Below are 22,280 nucleotides of genomic sequence, written 5' to 3' on the forward strand. Positions count from 1 at the left end.
TTGGAAACACCATTGAAGAATGACCTCATGAAGGAAACAGGTGATATCTCTTGACCTTCAAACACGTGAGCCTCCGGTCCCTCCCTGCTGAGGAGCCTCAGACCCAGAAATCAGAACCTGTCCTCGGTCACTGATCTGAGGACAGTGGGACTTGTGAGGCCTGATGAAATTTAGCATTGGCGACAGCATGAGCATGAATATTTCATGTACAACTCCAAGATCAAAGGATGTAGCCGCAACTAACGTGGATAGAAACACAACCTTTATTCATGATGTCAATCATGACGTCAACAAATACAAGTGATGTCACAAAGCCTCAGACGGACCCAGTGACACTCAGTCACTGCTGCTCGGAACTGACTGACCAGAAAAGGGTTTGATCACTACGGTCTCGTATTTCTACGCCGCCGCCGCCACCACCAGGCTGGAACAGTGGAACACCGTCCCTCTCACAGCAATGTTGCATTTCGTCTGGTGATGAAGAGAACTCGCTGTGCTCACCACCATCGTACGATTCCCACCACGTGTGATGTCAGGACATATTGTGTATATGTGTATGACATCACATCATTCTCAGCTATCCTTTGACACTGCTGCCAGCTGACGGGTCCATCAGCAGCACTTCTGACTGTCTTTCATTGGCTGTAAAAGTGAATAAGATGTTGAGCTCTGCATAGACACCTGCTGCAGGGGCCAACACGCCGTGTCAAACTAGTGCACACACGACTGCTGACCTGACGGCAGGTCTCAGTTATTTCCTCTGACTCAGTTGGCGGTACAGCTGGATGGTCATGAGCTGAATTTCTGGGTCTCCAGGTTTGATGTCGATGGCTCTCAGGAAGAAGTCCAGCGCGTCCTCCAGCTTCCCTCGGTTGTAACACTCCCGTCCTTGAAACACCAGGTACTCGTAGCCATCCTGGGACTTGGAAGGATGGACACCGCTGTCTCTCCGAAGGCCTGCATCTACTGTGTACTGATCCATTCTCTCTGAGGAGGCGAGTTCGAGCTCACCAGTTGATTCCTCCTGGTAACTACTTGCATGGTCTCCTGACCCAGAGTACTCTACCTCCTCTTCCTCCTCTTCCTCCTCATCCTCTGTGTTTAATGTCTCGCCAATTGTCTCCTCCAGCTGAAGCCCATCATGAGTTGAATCAATGATATCCTCTTCCTCTGCCTCATCGTCATGTCCTTCATCGTCATCATCATCATCACGTCCTTCATCGTCATCATCATCATGTCCTTCATCCTCGCCTGATCCGTCTCGGTTGTCCATGTCTTCAATGATGGACTGCAGGAGGGAGCGGCGCGAGGCCACAGAGGTGTTTCCTCCAACACTTTTTCTGGAGCAGAGAGGGGTGGGGCCAGACGAGGCTGATTTCGGCGTGGAGGCTCCAAGCACCTTGAAAGAGTTGTCAAGTTGGCTCGTGCTCAGCTGCAGCCCACCAACCTCCTCTTCTTCACTATCATAAATGACTGCTGCTCTTTTCTTCTTGGTTGTTATGAAGGACTCGTTCCCTGTTCCATTCAGGCTTCGCTCCAATGCTTCCCTGTGTTGCCTCTCTGAAAGAGATTTATCGACATTAAAACTCCCCTCCATCTCCAGCTGTGACAGCAGCTTCCTCTCTTCTGCTTCCACATCTTCCTGGTGTGAGATGATGTCACTGTCCTCCAGCTGTAAATTGAAGTTGCCTTCAAAGGACTCCAACTTTGCACGAGATGAAGTATCTGCTCTGAAACTGGAATTGGATAGCTGCAGGACAGAGAGGCTTTTAATCTGCAGGGGTGTGACATGAGGACGCTGCAAATCCATCTTCAAGTCAGCTTCACTGAGCCGTCTGTCTGCATCAGCATATACCAGGCTGTCGTCACCTGTCGAACCCACACACGTCCAGTCTTCCATTGGTTGCTGGGCAGAGACGTCACCTGCAGCCTCGACAGCCATCACCAGAGACTCCTCTCGAGAGACATCTTCTGCTTCCAGGCTACCCTCCTCCTGCTTGACAGATTTCAGGCCCTCAGCCAGGTTGTTTTGAGCTGCTGTTCCATTTGGGTTTTTTTCCATTAAACTTTCATCAACCGTTAGATCAATCTGCCCGTTACTCGGGTTCTGTTGGATGCCCTCGTTGCTACAACTGGACTGGTCTGATTCCACCACAACTGGAGACCTTTGGAGGTTGCTGGCCTTCTGTGAAACAGCTGGACTGAAGCTCTGATTTCGAGGTTTTTTCTCTTGTGACCTCCCTTGGTTGTTGCTTCCTGGTTGGCGGACCCAGGATGGCTCTGTGCTTGACGCCATGCTTGCTGAAAGCTGCATCTGCAACTCCGACTCAGCCTTCATCAGCTCCTGGGCCTTCAGAACCCGCCCTTCAATGTAATGGTGCTCTTCCTGGCCCTCCAGAGCCTCTTCATGGTCGTGGTCAAGAGAAAACAGGAGGTCATGATCTGAAATCCCAAACATCTCCATGGCATGGAGGTGGGCGATGTGTTCGTCCAGTTCAGGATCTGAGTGCCGGTATCTGGAGTGCAGTGCCTGAAGCTGCAGCTGTGTAGACGAGGACCGTGTGTCCTCCAGGGTGAAGAGCTCCTTCAGCTCCTGTTTGCTGAAATACCGAAACGGGTTCTTTTTATCTCCTGTATTCTGTCTGATTAGAGAGTCTTTGAAAACTTGCCGTCTGTAGATCTTCTCTTCCACTGTGCCGCAGGTGATCAGCCTGTAGATGACAACGTTCTCCGTCTGGCCGATGCGATACGCTCTGTCAACAGCCTGGGCATCTGTGGCTGGGTTCCAGCTGGGGTCATAGATCACTACTCTGTTTGCTGCCGTCAAAGTAATACCAATTCCACCCACCTGGGTGGTCAAGAGGAAGACGGAGTAGCGCTGGTCTGTCTGGAACAGAGAGATGCGTCTCTCTCGCTCCGCAATCTGCGTTATTGTGCCATCCAACCTCAGTACTTTGAAGCCTCGGTTTCCCAGGATCCGTTCGATGATGTCCAGCACTATCCTGTAATGAGCAAAGATAAGGGTACGGTGACCTTCTTGTCTGAGTCTTTCAAGAAGTGCAAACAGAAAGATGAGTTTCCCAGACTCCGATATCAAGGAGTCATCTGGAACGTTGGCAATGCTGTGGGTGTCCATCTCCGACTCGTTACTCTGCTGGCTCACACCCTGATTTTCCTCCAAGCCTAAACTGGCGATGGCTCGAGCAGAGAGCAGCCGTGGGTGGTCACATAGCTTCTTCAAAATAGTTAATTCTGCAAGGGGAGATCTGGTGGTCACGAGCAGCTCTTTGATGTGGTCCAGTGACAGGAACTGCCTGTATATGTCTTCCTGAATGGCACTCAAGTAAGTCCAGACTATCAGGTCATTCTTTCTCGTCAGGGTGGGCATCTCTGCTCCTGAGTCCTTTTGATGGCTTCGGACTTGGCTGTTCTCCTCATCCAAATATTCTTCTTTGCACAGGTGTACCTGATTAATTTTGGGTTTTTGCACGTCAGACTTTGTCCTTCGGAGGAAGTAGGGCTTTATAATGGCCATAAGGGTTTCTGACATCCGGGACCCGAGGGCCTTTTCACCTGGAGTGGCATCCCTCTCCCTGGCACGAGTGATAGGGTTCTCATACTCAGTTTTGAAGGTTTTAGCAGTGCCGAGCAGAGTCCCTTGAAAAGCAAAGTCAAAGAGAGCCCACATTTCTCGGAGGTTATTCTGGACTGGAGTTCCTGTGAGAAGAACTCGATTTTTTGAAGGTATGGCATAGGCACTTTTGGCTGTTTTGGTGGTTGTGGTCTTTATCTTGTGGGCCTCATCCAGGATCATGTAGTCCCATGTGAATTCTTTGCCATGGTATGATGACAACTGCTGCCAGTTGTTCATCAGCATAGTGTACGTGGTGATGATGACGCCACCTCTCCTCTGAACTTTCTCCAAATTTCTGGTCCGCTCTCCTTTGCTGGTGCCATGAAATTCTTTGACCCTCATACCGGGGGTCCATTTGGCAAACTCCTTGGTCCAGTTGGTGATGAGTGAAGTTGGCATGACCAGCATTGTGTGTTTGACCAGGTCATTGTCATACATGCCAGAGAGGAACGAGATCACCTGGATGGTTTTACCAAGGCCCATGTCATCAGCCAGAATCCCTCCCTTTCGACCATCTCGATACAGACTGAAGAGGAAGGCCACCCCGTCTCTCTGGTAGTCATACAGCTTATCATATAAATCTTTAAAAAGCTTTAAGCCACTTTTGTTGACATCAACAAACTCCTCATCATCTTCATCCTCTGAGTTGTTTTGTGCCATAAGTTCCTCAATCTTCTTTATTCGTTTTTCAAGTTTTTGACTCTGGTGAATCTTGTGTGCCAGTTTGAAGAGGTCCAGCGCTCGAGACATCTCCCCTCGTCTGGCTACATCTTTAGCCTCTTGAATGAATCTGTAATTAGGAAAAAACATGAAGTGAGTGACTGATAAGGCAATGCTGCATTCTAACATGCTGAAAGCTGCATCATCAATTATGGACCAATGCCCCACAGAATACCATCAAAACAAGCCAAAAAAGCATTACTGGCAACTTGCTGACACAATTTCCAAATCCAGGAAACACAAAGCAAAGAGTTCATCTTCATTTTAGTTTTGTCAGAAATTTTCTTAGACCTTCTGATGAATATTTTGTCCAGTAATTCATCCATGCAGCAGACAGAGGACACATTTGTTTACTCATGAGAGGAAAAAGTGACATTGACATGTAGAAAGATGTCATCATTCAAAACATGTGAATCAACAATTCTTTTTCAAAAGGATGGATGGATTCATTCATTCATTTTTGAAGACCTTCTAATTGAACTGTTAAAATATGATTCATCCACCTCAAGACCAGATGATCTCTGTGGTGCTTCCATCATATTCTATAACAGAACCAGATACAAAACGTGAACAGATTTCATGGTGCCCAAGAATACAAGTATGCACACTCTTCATGTCATAAACAGGGGTTTTAATATCTACACAGGGTTTCACATCGCTGAGTCAAGTAGGCCAGTCAAAATCTGCCATACAGAATAAAACATTTCATTATTCCCATTTACAAAACCCTTAGCTCGTTCATGAGAGATTAGAGCCTTAAAGAGGCAAGTGGTGGTTGTTTGAACCCAAACATGATCTTTACTTTAAAATAACCAGGTGTTTTTGCCCCGATTCATTTAAGAAGCTACAGTGAAAACCCTGAGGTGTTGTCTTGGTGTAACATTCTAATTCCATGACTGTATAACAGTACAAAGTGTAATAACTGAATTAATGTCATAGATGTGAAACTGGATTTCTCAAAAGAATCTGGGTCCTATCAAACGTGAACGTTTTCAAATCTTAATTTGCAGAACTATCATTCAAGGGTTTTTCAGCGTTACCTGTGGTAGGTTTCCAACTTGTCCTCTGCTTCCATAGACAAAGACCTGTCAAGACAAAGTCTCAGTGAGAAACAGTGTCACATGCTGTAGGAGCAGCACTTCATCCCAACAAAACTAAAGGTTTAGATATTAGCAACCCTGAAACTATTTTGTTTATTTACAGCAGAGTTTCTCATTTCAGAAGACAAAAGTTTTCTGAGTGCACTTCCTGTTCAGCTTGACAAAGAAGCACAGAGTTGGTTCAACTGAAGGCATCAGCTGGGCGTGCCAAAACAAAAAAGTTGTCTGTTAGTTTAAATCTCCAATCAAAGTGTTAAAATAATAATAATAACAAAAACTTTATTTTTCTCACGGTGGGGAAATTTCCACTTCTGCAGGAGCCAGAGGTTACAGAATAATAAATAGAGCAAATAAAGAGCAACAGTGACAATGGATATAAAAAATAAAACAAAACAATCGGTAAAGTGTGGTTAACAAAGAGCAGCGGCGATGAGAGGATCTTCAGTATTGACCGAGTGTCCAGTAGTCACCGAGACCAGTGTGGACTGGAGTGGATCCCTGAGCTCTGTACGAAGGCGGCCTGGATTACACCAGGCGACCCTCGGGGTTTGGACAGTTTAGCTGCTGCAAGCTGGGGCCAAACCCGCCATGAACAACGAACGTTCAACGCGCCTGCGTAGTTGAATTACTTTGATGAGCTTTGACGGACTCGGTGGCTCCGCTGCTAGCTGCCGGTCGGATGCTAGCAGCGGATGCTAAGGGGACTCCCGCACAGACGTCAGCGGTTCTTACCTCGCCAGCGCCTCGGAGACATCTGCCACATCGCCTCTATTATGACCGTCATCCATCTCGGAACCGTTCGTTGTCACCGGGACCAGAACCAACCCAGAGCAGACACGTGATTTTCACAGAAACGTCGAGCAAACGGGCGTTGCTTGTTGTTGTGTGTTGCCCCGGTATTTTTTTTCCCCGCCAAATTAATGCAGCCAATCTGAGAGGACGCTGTCGTGACGTGACGACTACGTTAACCAGTCGCGAGAGCCAATGCTGACATGAGAGCGCAGCCAATGAGCGGGCAGCCGGCAGTGTTGCCAATTTAGCGACTTTGTCGCTATATTTAGCGAGTTTTCAGACCCTCTAGCGACTAATTTAAAAAAGCGACTAGCGACAAATCTAGCGACTTTTTGTGGTGTCATTGGAGACTCGTTAAAGCACGTATCACCTAATCTTCTCAACGACCAGCGTGTGCGACCGCGAGCCTCTCCCCCGTCCCACAGCACTCACAGGCGGCCGAGCCCTCGCGTGTCACAGCGGTCCCTCCCAGCTGCAGTCAGAGGAGACGTGTGCGCTCCTCCGCATCCAACTGCAAATGAATCGCGCATGCGCGAAGCCGCCGCTGATTGGTTTTCATTTTCATTTAGATTGCACAAACTGTTTAAAATATTATCGTTAAAATGTTATGTTTTACGGTTATTTGTTGTTGTTTAAACCTAAACAAAATTTTAAAAACTTAAAAAAAAAAACCAACAAAAAAAAACCTCTAACTCTGCCAATTTGTCTCAATTGGGTCATTTTTTCCGGTCCCAAGCCCGGATGAAGGAGATGGGTTGGTATTGTGACATTAAAAAAAAGAATCGACAGTAGAAAGTTCATTTTTTCTTCCAAACATATTAAGGTTGTTTTTTTTACTCATTTTTTTTGTCTCTCCCATGACGTTGTTCCTCTCCCTTACAGTCCATTCAAATTTGGCCAATTATGCAAACGAGGGGCTGACGTCATTTAGCGACTTCTAGCAACTTTTAGGACAGCCAATAGCTACTTTTCTTACTGAGGAGCTGGCAACACTGCCAGGGGGTTGTGACAGCGAGTCGCCACTCAGATTCTACGGTTTCTTCCACGACGAGGGTGAAAACACACCTGGAGGAGAAGACGCATCTGTCCAGGTGAACCCACATGAACGGTGACGCGCACATTATACCACACAGAACCAACCGGCCAGCGGTTAATGATAGAATACACAATCCTCCACATGGACAGGAGGTCGCAGCCAAGATTCTGTCACAGTCAAATGAATTCAGCTGCCATGACGTCACCGGCCGGACTGTTTCCCACGTGGTTCCTTTGGTCACCAGCATGGCAGAAGGAAACAGCTGCTGTGATTCTGGCAGTTCCTCAAGCACCCGTCAGTGAGTGGAGTTGGAGGCCAGCTCCACCTTCACAGGGACCTGAATACATCTGTGTCCCTGGTACCTGAGGCCTGTAGGATGGCCGGTGGAGCAGTGGTCCTCCCTGTGGCCCCCAGCAAGAAGGTTGTGGGTGGAGCCCCGGCTGCAGCACGGGGTCTTTCTGGGTGAGTCTCCATGTTCTCCCTGTTCCTGCTGGGTTCTCTCTGGTACTCCAGCTTCCTCCACAGTCCAAAGACATCAAGAGGGACCAGGTTAATCCAGACTCTAAATTGACCGTAGGCGTGGCTGGGAGAGCCAATGGTTGTCTGTCTCTATGTGTTGGCCCTGCCATGGACTGGTGACCTGTCCAGGGGGAAGGCTGCTGGGATAGGCTCCACCCCCACCACCCTCAACAGGAGAAGAGGGGGAAGATGGAGGGATGGAACCTGAATACATGAGTGTCTCCTCCTGTGAATTTTGGAGAGAGAAGTCCTCCTGTGTCACTTTGTTTTTCAACCAATTCTTGTCGCTACAGAACTCCGCCCCTCTTCACCGTCTCAGTGTTGGCCTGACTGTCAATCATCCGTGCAGCAGTGAGGGGTGAGGATGTGACCTCCTCTGACCTTCATTCCCTCGTATGTGATCTGATGCATGCGGGCCTCGTGGAGGACAGAACCGATTACCTTTTAAAATGAACAAGACTAAAACTTTTGTGAAGTGAAACTGGACATCAAAGAGGAGGAGACTCCACCTCCTCAGTGGTTATTTATTGAAGTTATTTTTCTCTTTTCTTATCAATACACCTCCAAATGACACACGCAGAATAGGAGTGGAACCACACTGCTTAATTTAGTTTATTGTGTCAAAAAATATTGAAAATTTTCAGCTGTAAAAGTTACTAAATCTTCATGCTGGGTCTGATGGGCCTCCAGATGCTGACAGAAGTCAGAGGATCGGCGCCGCGTCCAGAGCTTTGACCCGAGCGGCGAACACTAGAACCCTCTTCTGCACTTCAGCATTGATGACAGCCTGCGAGGCTTGCGGGTTCTGACGGACAAATTCTGCGATGCTGAGGATGCAGTCCCTCTGAGGAGACACACAGCAGTACACCGGTCACACGGAGCCAGGGGTCATGACCCCGGCGCCCGATGATAAAACGCACAATCTCCATTACTGCTGCTGATGTGAGCCGTGAGCCTCGGCACCCTGCAGGCAACTACCTTGTAAGCATCCAGCTGGTCCTGGCCAGTGAGGCGGTTCAGAAGCTCTTGGGCCACCTGGACACCGGTCACCGCCGTCAGCAGCCGCCGATCCTCCTCGGTCTGTGAGGACAGCCAACGCAGGAGCGACACCTGCAGGAGCCACACCTCAGCGGTTTGTTTTCAAGAACTAACTGGAAATATTACAGATTGAAATGAGGTTTGCCTCATTTTCTAGCTGTAGATAAGAAGTGGGGCTTTAAGAAGATTCTCTTACTCACTGGTTCATTCCACTGGGAGGCAGAACACCACAGAGAACACCTGAGACCACCGGCTTCCTCCCCACCCAGACCCTGCAGAGCCTCGGGCCTGCTGGCACTAGCATGACTTCCACTAGCTCTACTAGCACGAGCATGACTACCAGTCGCTCTACTCGCACTACCACTCTCACTAGCTCTATTACCACTAGCTGTACTAGCACGAGCATGACTACCAGTCGCTCTACTAGCACTACCACTCTCACTAGCTCTATTACCACTAGCTGTACTAGCACGAGCATGACTACCAGTCGCTCTACTCGCACTACCACTCTCACTAGCTCTATTACCACTAGCTGTACTAGCACGAGCATGACTACCAGTCGCTCTACTCGCACTACCACTCTCACTAGCTCTATTACCACTAGCTGTACTAGCACGAGCATGACTACCAGTCGCTCTACTAGCACTACCACTCTCACTAGCTCTATTACCACTAGCTGTACTAGCACGAGCATGACTACCAGTCGCTCTACTAGCACTACCACTCTCACTAGCTCTAATTACCACTAGCTGTACTAGCACGAGCATGACTACCAGTCGCTCTACTAGCACTACCACTCTCACTAGCTCTATTACCACTAGCTCTACTAGCACTAGCATGACTACCAGTAGCTCAACTAGCACTACCACTCTCACAAGCTCTAATTACCACTAGCTGTACTAGCACTAGCATGACTACCAGTTTCTCTACGAGCACTACCACTCTCACTAGCTCTAATTACCACTAGCTGTACTAGCACTAGCATGACTACCAGTCGCTCTACGAGCACTACCACTCTCACTAGCTCTATTACCACTAGCTCTACTAGCACTAGCATGACTACCAGTAGCTCAACTAGCACTACCACTCTCACTAGCTCTAATTACCACGACCTCTACTAGCACTACCATGACTACCAGTCGCTCTACTAGCACTACCACTCTCACTAGCTCTAATTACCACTAGCTGTACTAGCACTAGCATGACTACCAGTCGCTCTACTAGCACTACCACTCTCACTAGCTCTATTACCACTAGCTCTACTAGCACTAGCATGACTACCAGTAGCTCAACTAGCACTACCACTCTCACTAGCTCTAATTACCACAACCTCTACTAGCACTAGCATGACTACCAGTCGCTCTACTAGCACTACCACTCTCACTAGCTCTAATTACCACTAGCTGTACTAGCACTAGCATGACTACCAGTCGCTCTACTAGCACTACCACTCTCACTAGCTCTATTACCACTAGCTCTACTAGCACTAGCATGACTACCAGTAGCTCAACTAGCACTACCACTCTCACTAGCTCTAATTACCACTAGCTCTACTAGCACTAGCATGACTACCAGTCGCTCTACTAGCACTACCACTCTCATTAGCTCTAATTACCACTAGCTCTACTAGCACTAGCATGACTACCAGTCGCTCTACTAGCACTATCACTCTCACTAGCTCTATTACCACTAGCTCTACTAGCACTAGCATGACTACCAGTAGCTCTACTAGCACTACCACTCTCACTAGTTCTATTACCACTAGCTCTACTAGCACTAGCATGACTACCAGTAGCTCAACTAGCACTACCACTCTCACTAGCTGTATTTCCACTAGCTCTACTAGCACTAGCATGACTACCAGTCGCTCTACTAGCACTACCACTCTCACTAGCTCTATTACCACTAGCTCTACTAGCACTAGCATGACTACCAGTAGCTCAACTAGCACTACCACTCTCACTAGCTCTAATTACCACTAGCTCTACTAGCACTAGCATGACTACCAGTCGCTCTACTAGCACTACCACTAGCTCTATTACCACTACCTCTACTAGCACTAGCATGACTACCAGTCGCTCTACTAGCACTACCACTCTCACTAGCTCTATTACCACTAGCTCTACTAGCACTAGCATGACTACCAGTAGCTCAACTAGCACTACCACTCTCACTAGCTCTATTTCCACTAGCTCTACTAGCACTAGCATGACTACCAGTCGCTCTACTAGCACTACCACTAGCTCTATTACCACTAGCTCTACTAGCACTAGCATGACTACCAGTCGCTCTACTAGCAATACCACTAGCTCTATTACCACTACCTCTACTAGCACTAGCATGACTACCAGTCGCTCTACTAGCACTACCACTCTCACTAGCTCTATTACCACTAGCTCTACTAGCACTAGCATGACTACCACTAGCTCAGTTTGCTTTAGCAGTACTGGTACGTGCAGTACTGGCACGAGTACTGGAACTATTAGTACCGGTATTGATACTGGTACTAGTAGTACTACCACTAGCAGTACCGGTGCTGGTACTGCTACCACTCATAGTAATGGTACTTGTACTAATATCAGTTCTAGTTCTGTAACCCTCATGTCCTGCTCTACTCGGAAGAGGCAGGAGAGAACCGAAGTTCTTTGGGTCTACACGAACCTTCTGGGGTACCTCAATTGTTTTACTGACACCGGAACTCAATCCAAGTTCCAGTATTATATATTCTACTAGTATTGTACTAATACTGTGGGTGCAGTTTCGTTTACGTAGATCTTGTCACTCACCTGCTGGAGTAACTGAGCGGTGGTCATTTCTCCCCGTGAACCGGACATGACGCCAGAAACTGACGAAACAAACCCGTCTAACGTCTCTGCCACGACAAAGTTCGGCTGAGGCGGATCTGACGGGGATAAACGGAGGCTTCAGTCCAGCTCCAGGTGCTGAAGGTCTTCGTCCGTGTTTACGCGTCCTCCTCTTCCTCTTCGGTTCGGTGACTGACGCCGCTACCGCCGCCTAGCGACGAGGCAGGAGATGATGATGGTGATGATCATCGGCTTCTTCTTCTTCTTCTTCTTCTTCTTCGGTTTTTACGGCGGTTGGCAACCAACAAGATGGAGCATTACCGCCCTCTTCTGTCCTACCGCGGAACACCATCTTTATCTACTTCGAACCCCTAACCCTAACCCCTATCATACAATCCTGTATCCCTCAAATAATCTAATAGAACCCTAACACTCTCCCTATCCTCCATCCTCCAACCTCCCTCCAGACTGATCTCACCCTTCCCCATGTTCCTCCACCTGTCCCTCATCACCCTCCTCTCCACCTGCCACACGTCAGGAGTACGTGCTCTACTGACTCTTCCTCACCACAGCCCTCACACAGCCCCGTGTCGTGCCTCCCCAACACCTTCAAAGTCCCGTTCAGCCCACAGTGTCCCAGCCTCAGCCTCACCTTCACTACTTCCTCCCTCCTCTGCCCACCTCCACCCCTCCACCCTCCAGCCCGCACACTCCTCTGAACCCTATACAAGTGCCTACCCTTCTTCTCTTTGTCCCACCTTCCCTGCCACGTCCATCACCCTCTCCCTCACTACCACCTTCACCTCTGCCCTACTCACCCTCACCTTCATCTCCACCGTCCCCTTCACCAACGCCCCCTTTGCCAACTCATCCGCCTTCTCACTGATGGTGATGGCGGTGATGGCGGTGATTATTATTAGGCACTCAGCCTGAAGGCCCTATTATGAGTGCTCCACACACTCGCCACTCCAAAAGTTAATTTGACCCCTAAACGCGCTCAAAAAGTCACCAAATTTGGTACACACATTGGATGCGGCGAAAAATTAGATAATTAAAAAAAAGCAATACTCAATGCTCTACTCAATAGCGCCACCTACATACACAAAAAAACACGCTGCGCTCTGAAAGAATGTCCTACAAACATGGGACCAACACCGTTTTATTGGTCTCGTCAAGACGGACAAATCATACACAGATACCCCTGACCTCACTCTAACAGGAAGTCCACAATTTGGACACGAATGTCCAATTTAGGACAATTTTGCGCCCCGAACAAAATCGATCTCCTCCTAGGGTGTTCACGCTATCGCTTCCAAACTTTCACACATCACTCTCACAACTCTGCTCTTCAAAAATCTTTAAAAGTTTTTATCTGAATTACTGGGTTTGGATTTTACAAGCCGTCAAAGTGGGGGAGACACATTTCAGCTTCCAATGGAAGCCTATGGGGAGACGGTGTCCTCTCAGGGTTCATACTGTCAAACAAACGCTTCTCACGTCTACACCATCCATCCCACAGCTCTACCAACCACACCACTGTATTCCTGACAAAAACCCTCCAAGAACATGGTGTTCTGTGTCCCTCTGGACCAGCGTATGCTGACTTCTTCCTCTTGTCCCACTCCAGTCCTGGTGCTCCTCCTCTCTCTCCACTCTAGCACAGATCAAAGACAGAGCAGTGGGGGAGGGGTTCTTAAAGGGCCAGCTCTCAGCTCTGCTCTCACTCTAGCACAGATCAAAGACAGAGCAGTGGGGGAGGGGTTCTTAAAGGGCCAGCTCTCAGCTCTGCTCTCACTCTAGCACAGATCAAAGACAGAGCAGTGGGGAGGGGTTCTTAAAGGGCCAGCTCTCAGCTCTGCTCTCACTCTAGCACAGATCAGAGACAGAGCAGTGGGGGAGGGGTTCTTAAAGGGCCAGCTCTCAGCTCTGCTCTCACTCTAGCACAGATCAAAGACAGAGCAGTGGGGGAGGGGTTCTTAAAGGGCCAGCTCTCAGCTCTGCTCTCACTCTAGCACAGATCAGAGACAGAGCAGTGGGGGAGGGGTTCTTAAAGGGCCAGCTCTCAGCTCTGCTCTCCACTCTAGCACAGATCAGAGACAGAGCAGTGGGGGAGGGGTTCTTAAAGGGCCAGCTCTCAGCTCTGCTCTCACTCTAGCACAGATCAAAGACAGAGCAGTGGGGGAGGGGTTCTTAAAGGGCCAGCTCTCAGCTCTGCTCTCACTCTAGCACAGATCAAAGACAGAGCAGTGGGGGAGGGGTTCTTAAAGGGCCAGCTCTCAGCTCTGCTCTCACTCTAGCACAGATCAAAGACAGAGCAGTGGGGAGGGGTTCTTAAAGGGCCAGCTCTCAGCTCTGCTCTCTCTCTAGCACAGATCAGAGACAGAGCAGTGGGGGAGGGGTTCTTAAAGGGCCAGCTCTCAGCTCTGCTCTCACTCTAGCACAGATCAGAGACAGAGCAGTGGGGGAGGGGTTCTTAAAGGGCCAGCTCTCAGCTCTGCTCTCCACTCTAGCACAGATCAGAGACAGAGCAGTGGGGGAGGGGTTCTTAAAGGGCCAGCTCTCAGCTCTGCTCTCCACTCTAGCACAGATCAGAGACAGAGCAGTGGGGGAGGGGTTCTTAAAGGGCCAGCTCTCAGCTCTGCTCTCACTCTAGCACAGATCAAAGACAGAGCAGTGGGGGAGGGGTTCTTAAAGGGCCAGCTCTCAGCTCTGCTCTCCACTCTAGCACAGATCAGAGACAGAGCAGTGGGGGAGGGGTTCTTAAAGGGCCAGCTCTCAGCTCTGCTCTCACTCTAGCACAGATCAAAGACAGAGCAGTGGGGAGGGGTTCTTAAAGGGCCAGCTCTCAGCTCTGCTCTCACTCTAGCACAGATCAAAGACAGAGCAGTGGGGAGGGGTTCTTAAAGGGCCAGCTCTCAGCTCTGCTCTCACTCTAGCACAGATCAAAGACAGAGCAGTGGGGGAGGGGTTCTTAAAGGGCCAGCTCTCAGCTCTGTTCTCACTCTAGCACAGATCAAAGACAGAGCAGTGGGGGAGGGGTTCTTAAAGGGCCAGCTCTCAGCTCTGCTCTCACTCTAGCACAGATCAGAGACAGAGCAGTGGGGGAGGGGTTCTTAAAGGGCCAGCTCTCAGCTCTGCTCTCACTCTAGCACAGATCAGAGACAGAGCAGTGGGGGAGGGGTTCTTAAAGGGCCAGCTCTCAGCTCTGCTCTCACTCTAGCACAGATCAGAGACAGAGCAGTGGGGGAGGGGTTCTTAAAGGGCCAGCTCTCAGCTCTGTTCTCACTCTAGCACAGATCAAAGACAGAGCAGTGGGGGAGGGGTTCTTAAAGGGCCAGCTCTCAGCTCTGCTCTCACTCTAGCACAGATCAAAGACAGAGCAGTGGGGGAGGGGTTCTTAAAGGGACAGCTCTCAGCTCTGCTCTCACTCTCTGATCAGACTCAGGCTTCTAACTCCTCAACTACAAGGCCTCCACACTGGACCAGGACACCCTGGGGTTCAGGCCAGGGCTCAGGCCCTATTATGTTGGCTCGTTATAATTATTGTCATTATAATGATAATAATAATCATTATCATTATTATTGTAATTATAATCATTATTATTATTTTTATGTCATCACTAAAATCAAAATATGTTCAGGCTTCACATAAAAACCACAAACAAAAACATTTGAACGTTAAAAAAGAGCAAAAAGCCCTGAAGTGGGTGGCGGCCTCCTGGTGTCAGGAACTTTCCAGGCTCCTTTTACTCTTCGTACTTCGACACTCTTGAGACTTTGAGTCCAGTTAATTCACTTCATCCTGGCTGAAGTTTTCCACAATGAAGTATTGAAGTGAAAAGTGAGCAGGTTGGTGTGGGCGGAGCTTGATGTTTGTTCATAAGATGGTGACACACAAAGTTATTACAATATTATTATAAAATTTGATGGAAAATGTCAAGAAAACTTGACTTCCATTATTGAATTGATACAAAGGTGAGGGATGATCAGGTAATACTAATACTACTACTAATACTAATACTAAATTATTGAAAGTAGTTACAAGACTTTTTGGGACGGTTGCTTTTTTAATTTTGGTGAATAATAAGGAACAGTTTTAAACAAAAACTATAAAATAGAAATAGTTCTGTAACTGGATTATCATCAAAGGTCTCAGGTTTCATGTCTTAGGAACTTCTTAAAATCAAACACTTTATTAACTTCACTCCGTGCATGCGACTGGGGACCCTCCAAGGCCCCCAACCCTCCTTTTAACCCCCCACCTAAAACTGAAAAAGAGACATTGAACTCAACATCGTCACCAGGTTCTCCTTCATGTTTCCGTCATACAGCGGCGGAACGTTTTCATTGACATCTCTGCTGCTTCCAGAACAAAGGAGATTATTGCCTCTCCTGTTGTCATGGCGACGATAATCTGACGAACTCTTGAGAACAGGATTTCTTTCACTCCAGGCACTCTTCCACAGTCACAACCACTGAGACGATCACAGCTGCCTTTTCTGCAACTGCAGCTTTGTACTGACTGCTGGTTGCGGTCACATGATTCAGGTCAAAGGTCAGCTCTGTTCCCTGGGTTTGGAGAAGGAGCCCAGCTGTTTGGTGTTGGTGTCCTTCAGCTGCTCCAGCTGCCTCTGGCCTCGCCGGTACAGATACTCGATGTGCATCACATCTGTCTTCTTGATGAGAGCGTTCTCTCGGAACTCAACGCGGATTCGGGGGATGAAGCCCGGTTTATCACGGCCAGCACGCAGGAAGTCCCGGTAGAGAGCCAGGATCTGCTTCTGCAGTTTACTGTGCCGCGACATCAGAGGCACTGAAAGTCTCAACACCAGAGATCCTCCTTCACAAAGAGAGGACGAATGCTGGACACAATCATGACAGGGGTCTGCTCGCTGATTGGTTGATGTTCACAGGTGCTGGCTGGAGGCGGAGCAACTTGAAGTGATGTCTGTTTGAAGCGCTAGAAAACACACACACACATGGTTTGTTGCAGGATAAGGAGCAGCACGCAGGAAGTACGTTGAGGTCGTCTGACCCAGCTTCCACTTCAACGTTGGCAGATTTTCACCATGGCGGCGTTTCTGAGATGAACCTAACGCAACAGCACTTCAACCATCACCAAAGAAGCCATCACACGCTGCCCGTCATCAGTGGAACTGGTCAACGCCATCACATCAGTCACGGACCCACAGCCTGCTGGCTCCAACCTGACCTACAGGATGTTTGATTCAGTGGTTCCATGCAGCAGGGGGAGAACCCCCCCCCCCCCCCTGCCAGCAGTGGGACGTGTACTGGTACTTGTAGTTTTTACGGTCGTATTTTAGTAGGGTTTCTACGATGACGCAAACACGCTCGTTCAACCCGCACAACGGACGCGAATGCGCACGAGGAGAACAAACTCACCGGCTCGCCTCTCAGACGTTCCTGCTCCAAACTGTTTCCGGTTGTTTCCTTCTCAAAACCACCGGCGGATGAATAAATGAGGTGAACGCACCACGTCACATTACCAGCTGTGTTCGCTGCCGCGAGTGACCTTTGCATGTGTTACGACACCAGCGTGAACCGGACGGACTACAAGTCATGTGACTTCCGGAGACAAACTTCACAATACTCATTTTTGGTGTGAGACATGTAAACTAAAAATGTTTAAAATACAGACTGTTGATCATTGTAATTACTTGTGGGTTCTTTTGTTAATATAAAGACTAAGTTGTTAATTGATAAACATTCAGGTAAACTGGCTTGATTGGCTCAACGCTGGTTTACAGCGGCAGATCAGAGGATAATCCATCCATCCCTCCATCCATCCATCCATCATCCCTCCATCCATCCATCCATCATCCCTCCATCCATCCACCCATCCATCCCTCCATCCATCCATCCATCCATCCCTCCCTCCATCATCCATCCATCCCTCCATGTTCCCCCTCTTCTCCTGTTGAGGGTGGTGGGGGTGGAGCCTATCCCAGCAGCCTTCCCCCTGGACAGGTCACCAGTCCATGGCAGGGCCAACACATAGAGACAGACAACCATTGGCTCTCCCAGCCACGCCTACGGTCAATTTAGAGTCTGGATTAACCTGGTCCCTCTTGATGTCTTTGGACTGTGGAGGAAGCTGGAGTACCAGAGAGAACCCAGCAGGAACAGGGAGAACATGGAGACTCACCCAGAAAGACCCCGTGCTGCAGCCGGGGCTCCACCCACAACCTTCTTGATGGGGGGCCACAGGGAGGACCACTGCTCCACCCACAACCTTCTTGCTGGGGGGCCACAGGGAGGACCACTGCTCCACCCACAACCTTCTTGGTGGGGGGCCACAGGGAGGACCACTGCTCCACCCACAACCTTCTTGGTGGGGGGCCACAGGGAGGACCACTGCTCCACCGGGCTGCTCCAATAATTCCCATTAAATTTAAATAATGACATCAGAAATAGCCTGAAAACATCATGTTGCCGTCATTTCTTACCCTCTTTGTCGCATTTGCAGAGATTATAACATACAGAGTTTGATGAAGGGAAGCGCCCCGATGCTCATCTATGTCTTTATACTGAAAATCAAGAACCGGAACGAGCCTATCACTTCCGGTTGGTTCTAAGCGTCAAATGTCAAAACAGAGCCGCAGCAGAGGGCAGAGACAGAGTTCAGGCCATAGACAGGCGTTTCTTGCCGGTCGGTTTCCGGTCCCTGAACGGGTTTCGCGGCGAGGAGGATCGGTAACGTTCCTCGACCTCCAGGTCACGTGAGCTAGCGTTAGCCGCCGTTAGCTCTTCTGATTTCCAGTTTCCCGTTTATCTCCTCAATGAGAAGAAGAAGAAAAAAACTGTTAACTGAAATCTTTTTCTTTCAGATATGCGTCACATACTTTTATCGTTGCATTTGTCGGAAGTTTAGCGAGATTTTTGTGGAAGGTGATGGGATAAATAATAATTAAAACTGATTGAACGATGAACCAGCAGATGCGTCTGTCTCACACTTGTTTGTATTCATCGCCATAGATTCTGTTGACCCTTTCACAGTCTCCCTCTTGTAGTAAACTTTCTCACTTATGATTCCAGACTGCTCCTTCCGGTCCTGGATTTTCATCACCATATTGACTTGTGTCCCCGTCATGGAGGTGACAGGGGAGGAGCAGCAGCGGCGGGTGGAGGAACAGGTGGAGCGGCTGCTGAGTGGTCAGGGGTCAGAGGTCACAGGCTGTGACATGGGCCTGGATCAGAGCAAACCAGCCACGCTGAGGAAGACCGTCACCTACATCGTCTGTGGCGTCATCTTCAACGACAAGGTACCAGAGTGCCGGCACGCCAGTTGTATAGCTGAAGGTTACATGAGGCGGATTAGAGACAATGTCATTGACTGATGGCGTTGACTGATGTCATCGATGAATGTGGAATCACCAGCGTGTAGTGGTGCTACATACAGACCCTTCCATAAACACAAGAGGACCGCCGACCCTCGGTGAGCTCAGACGGGTCTGTTCTTACGCTACGGTCCGGTCCCGGACTGCATCACCATTGTCACCAAAAAGGAGATGAAATAATCATGATTATTTAAAAAAAATCCAAGAGATTACAAACACAAAAACATGGAATGTTGATCATGCTAACCTCCGTCATGTTCTAGTGGTCATGTTTATTCCAGCGACCACTTGGACTTGAGGATTAACCAGAACAGACGTCTCTACTCACTGTGTGTGTGTGTGTGTGTGTGTGTGTGTGTGTGTGTGTCAGGAGGATGTGCTGATGGTGCAAGAGGCCAAGCAGGACTGCTACAGGCAGTGGTACCTGCCTGCAGGACGGGTGGAGGTCGGGGAGAGCCTGCAGGAGGCGCTGAGGAGGGAGGTGAGACACTCAGCAGGTCCTGAATGTGAGTCACACAGCGGCATGACCTGCTCTCAGGTCAGACTTTAAGGACATGTGTTTGTCTGCAGGTGAAGGAGGAGGCGGGGTTTGACTGTGAGCCAATCACCTTGCTGCTAATCCAGGAGCAGGGACCACAGTGGATCCGCTTCATATTCCTGGCCAAGGTCACAGGTCAGAGGTCACACTCAAACTCACTGTTCTGTTGTGTAAATAACAGCCTGTGATGTCAGGGGGATTCTTCAGTCACAGTTGCTCCGCCCTCTGGGGGGCGCCATAGCAACACAGGGCAACACAGGTCTAAAAACTTCTCTAGTCAAGTGATTCTGTTTTAAATGATTATTGAGAGTTTGACATCAGGGACACGTTCAGAGTCCAGGTGGGAATGAGTCCTCTGACCATTCTTGCTTCATCAGGCGGCAGCATGAAGACTCTGGCTGCAGCAGATCAGGAGTCTCTCCAGGCTACCTGGTGGGACAGAAGCTCCGCCCTCCCGCTGCGAGGACGAGACATCCTCCGTCTCATCGACTGTGGACTCAAGTAGGACATTAAACTGGGACTCTGTCTTGTGTTGTGGTAAAGATCAGAGTGTAGCCGAGCATGAGAGTGAAGGTGATGCTGATGCTGCCCTCAGGTACCGTCGGGATCCCTGGCATCCTGTTACAGTACCCTTGGACCTGAGCTGCCGTCACGTGCTGCAGAGACTTGTCCTGGTCTTCACCAACACCAAGGACCAGATCTGGATCCTGCTGATCAAAGGTACCAGACTGTTTTCATGGAGATGTTCAGGCTAACAGGGCAGATCTGAAGTCAGACTTACTGTGTTTTACTTCTTGGTCTTGTAGCTCCGGTGCTCCACCTCCCCACCGCGGCAGCCGTGAAGACCCACACGGTGACCTGGGCGGCCAACATGGTGGTGCAGGAGGCCATGCCGTCGGTGTACTACGACTGCAATGTCAACACTCTTGGCGTCTTCAGCTTGCAGCACAACGGCCGTCAGCACGGGAAGACGGATGGCGTGTGCTTTAACACGTTAGTGGCGCTGGAGCCCGACCACGTCCAACGTACTGAGGACGGGGAGAAGATGGAGCAGGTGTCGACCGGGCTGCCGCCTGCCGTAGAAAACCCTCGCTACATCTGGTGTAAAGTAGTGACGGAAACACTGCGGGAGAAGCTGCTGGAGAAGATGAAAAACACGTCCATGTTACCGATGCACAGCCTCTACTGAGCTGGACCACCGAGGAGCTCAGTGCCAAGACCCGGCCAGACCCGGTTAGCGGTTGTTTTGAAGAAAAGGGAACAAAACTTAAGGACTGTGATTCTGTTGGCTGGTGGTGGAGGAAGACGGATCCGGTGCAGGAAGCACAGGCGTGTTCTTCTTCAGAGAATCACAATGATTGAAGCGGTCTCGTGTTGCCATGGCAACCCTCACCCGAACCACAATTAATGGTTGAAGAAGTGCGTGTGGATGTGCTCATCAGAGCTTTGATGTGATGTCCTCCAGACAAGCTTGTGGCTCTGCTTCACGGTGCGCCATCGTGGAGCACCAGGAATTTGTCACTGACCGGATTTGCTTCATAAAAGAACCAAAAAACAGACATGAAGTGTGTAAACAATGCTACAATACTTTTGCCCAAAGAGACACACAACACAAGCAAGGAGTACAACAAAGTAAACATGATCATGTAGTATTGTAGTACACACCTGAGTAGAGTGGAGTGGTGGGCAGACATCACCTGCTGAGTCACAGATGGAGGAACGTTTGTCATGGCGCTCTTTACTTGACTGGTTATCAGCTGTGAGTGCTGGCTAACAGCTAGCAACAGCAACCATCACCTGCTCATGGCTAAAATGTTGACGTCACTGAATAATTCACCTGTTACAAGCAGCCAGAACAATGAGCGCCTAAACTCAACCACGTTAGCAGCAACAGACAGCAGCTCTACTGAGTTGTGTTGCTTTCCAAGACAGGAGAAGATGAGAAAGAGCAGGACCCTGAAGGAGGTGGAAGGACACAAACCCATGGTTTCCCGTCAGTTTGACGATTGTCAGACACCAATTTTAAAGTAAAGATTCAGCTGTTATTTCTTGTGCATTTGTGTGTTGATTCTTTTCAGGTGGCGTTGCTCTATAATAGTGACAGTGACTTGGAGGAAGTAGAAATGTCAGCTGACTAGCAGCAGTCGCTCTTCTGGTCCTCAACAAACCTTTGGTTCTGTTGACCCAAGTTCCGGTGGAGCTTTGGAGGTGCTGCGTCAAATCACTGCGCCCAGTCAGGAAAGTAGTTCCGGCTACGTGTCTGATTCTACCACTACAACGTCTCCTCATGTTAAACTGGTGTTCATCACCAAGGTTACCACAACCCTCCTGATATTAATGCAGGCAGAGACGGAGCTACGCTAACACTTCCCACCCACTACCAGTCATTGTGCTAAGCTAACACTTCCCACCCACTACCAGCCATTGTGCTAAGCTAACTAGCCTGGGTCTCAGCTCGCTAGTGGAGGGGCTCTGTCTGCTGGTCGTTCTTAGGATGATGGAGAATGAGAGACTTTCATGAAAAGTGGGCGTGTCCCTTTGACCAAGGTTGGGAGGACTGGCAGGCACCACCTAGCTAGCTAGGTTCTAGCTCCTGCACAGTCAGTTGTCATTTGTCAACCGGCAGAAATTATAGGGATGATTGACATAAATATTTGAGAATTGATCTTCCTAAATTAACTGTTTAAGTGCCAGTCTTTTAGAGGAAATATTCTGCCCTGTATGTGATTGGTCGATCGCGT

At 49.1% G+C, this 22,280-nt stretch overlaps 4 protein-coding genes across 8 annotated transcripts; 1 reads left to right on the forward strand and 3 right to left on the reverse strand.

Moving 5' to 3' along the window:
• Positions 1-249: 249 nt before the first annotated feature.
• ercc6l (excision repair cross-complementation group 6-like) lies at positions 250-6,791 on the reverse strand. 2 transcript variants are annotated; one of them, XM_086205651.1, is made up of 3 exons: positions 6,679-6,791; positions 5,395-5,439; positions 250-4,424 (listed from the first exon to the last, which is right to left on the reverse strand). In XM_086205651.1, exons 1-3 carry the CDS (start codon positions 6,774-6,776, stop codon positions 752-754), a joined length of 3,816 nt encoding a protein of 1,271 aa, XP_086061777.1. In that variant the 5' UTR covers positions 6,777-6,791; the 3' UTR covers positions 250-751. The 2 variants fall into 2 exon arrangements, with proteins under 2 accessions (XP_086061777.1, XP_086061778.1); XM_086205652.1 differs by lacking the exon at positions 6,679-6,791 and adding an exon at positions 6,187-6,643.
• A 1,606-nt stretch (positions 6,792-8,397) lies between these two features.
• LOC147259595 (uncharacterized) lies at positions 8,398-11,899 on the reverse strand. The gene is made up of 3 exons (XM_086205659.1): positions 11,626-11,899; positions 8,780-8,911; positions 8,398-8,645 (listed from the first exon to the last, which is right to left on the reverse strand). The coding sequence occupies exons 1-3, from the start codon at positions 11,671-11,673 to the stop codon at positions 8,505-8,507; spliced, it is 321 nt and encodes a 106-aa protein (XP_086061785.1). The 5' UTR covers positions 11,674-11,899; the 3' UTR covers positions 8,398-8,504.
• Positions 11,900-14,973: 3,074 nt separating this feature from the next.
• Positions 14,974-17,222, reverse strand: sdhaf1 (succinate dehydrogenase complex assembly factor 1). The gene is made up of 2 exons (XM_086205660.1): positions 17,047-17,222; positions 14,974-16,603 (listed from the first exon to the last, which is right to left on the reverse strand). Exon 2 carries the CDS (start codon positions 16,446-16,448, stop codon positions 16,200-16,202), a length of 249 nt encoding a protein of 82 aa, XP_086061786.1. The 5' UTR covers positions 16,449-16,603; positions 17,047-17,222; the 3' UTR covers positions 14,974-16,199.
• A 1,006-nt stretch (positions 17,223-18,228) lies between these two features.
• nudt18 (nudix (nucleoside diphosphate linked moiety X)-type motif 18) lies at positions 18,229-21,967 on the forward strand. Of its 4 annotated transcripts, none has more exons than XM_086205655.1 (7): positions 18,229-18,552; positions 18,700-18,926; positions 19,372-19,482; positions 19,572-19,674; positions 19,917-20,040; positions 20,135-20,259; positions 20,346-21,967. In XM_086205655.1, the coding sequence occupies exons 1-7, from the start codon at positions 18,444-18,446 to the stop codon at positions 20,726-20,728; spliced, it is 1,182 nt and encodes a 393-aa protein (XP_086061781.1). In that variant the 5' UTR covers positions 18,229-18,443; the 3' UTR covers positions 20,729-21,967. The 4 variants fall into 4 exon arrangements, with proteins under 4 accessions (XP_086061781.1, XP_086061783.1, XP_086061782.1 ...); XM_086205657.1 differs by having other exon boundaries at positions 18,229-18,378; positions 20,346-21,966; XM_086205658.1 differs by having other exon boundaries at positions 18,232-18,357.
• Positions 21,968-22,280: the final 313 nt, after the last annotated feature.

The sequence above is a fragment of the Aulostomus chinensis genome, chromosome 6 (assembly GCF_037954235.1).
Source record: "Aulostomus chinensis isolate RoL2024-O1b breed Wild chromosome 6, RoL_Achi_v1.0, whole genome shotgun sequence".
Lineage (NCBI taxonomy): Eukaryota > Metazoa > Chordata > Actinopteri > Syngnathiformes > Aulostomidae > Aulostomus > Aulostomus chinensis.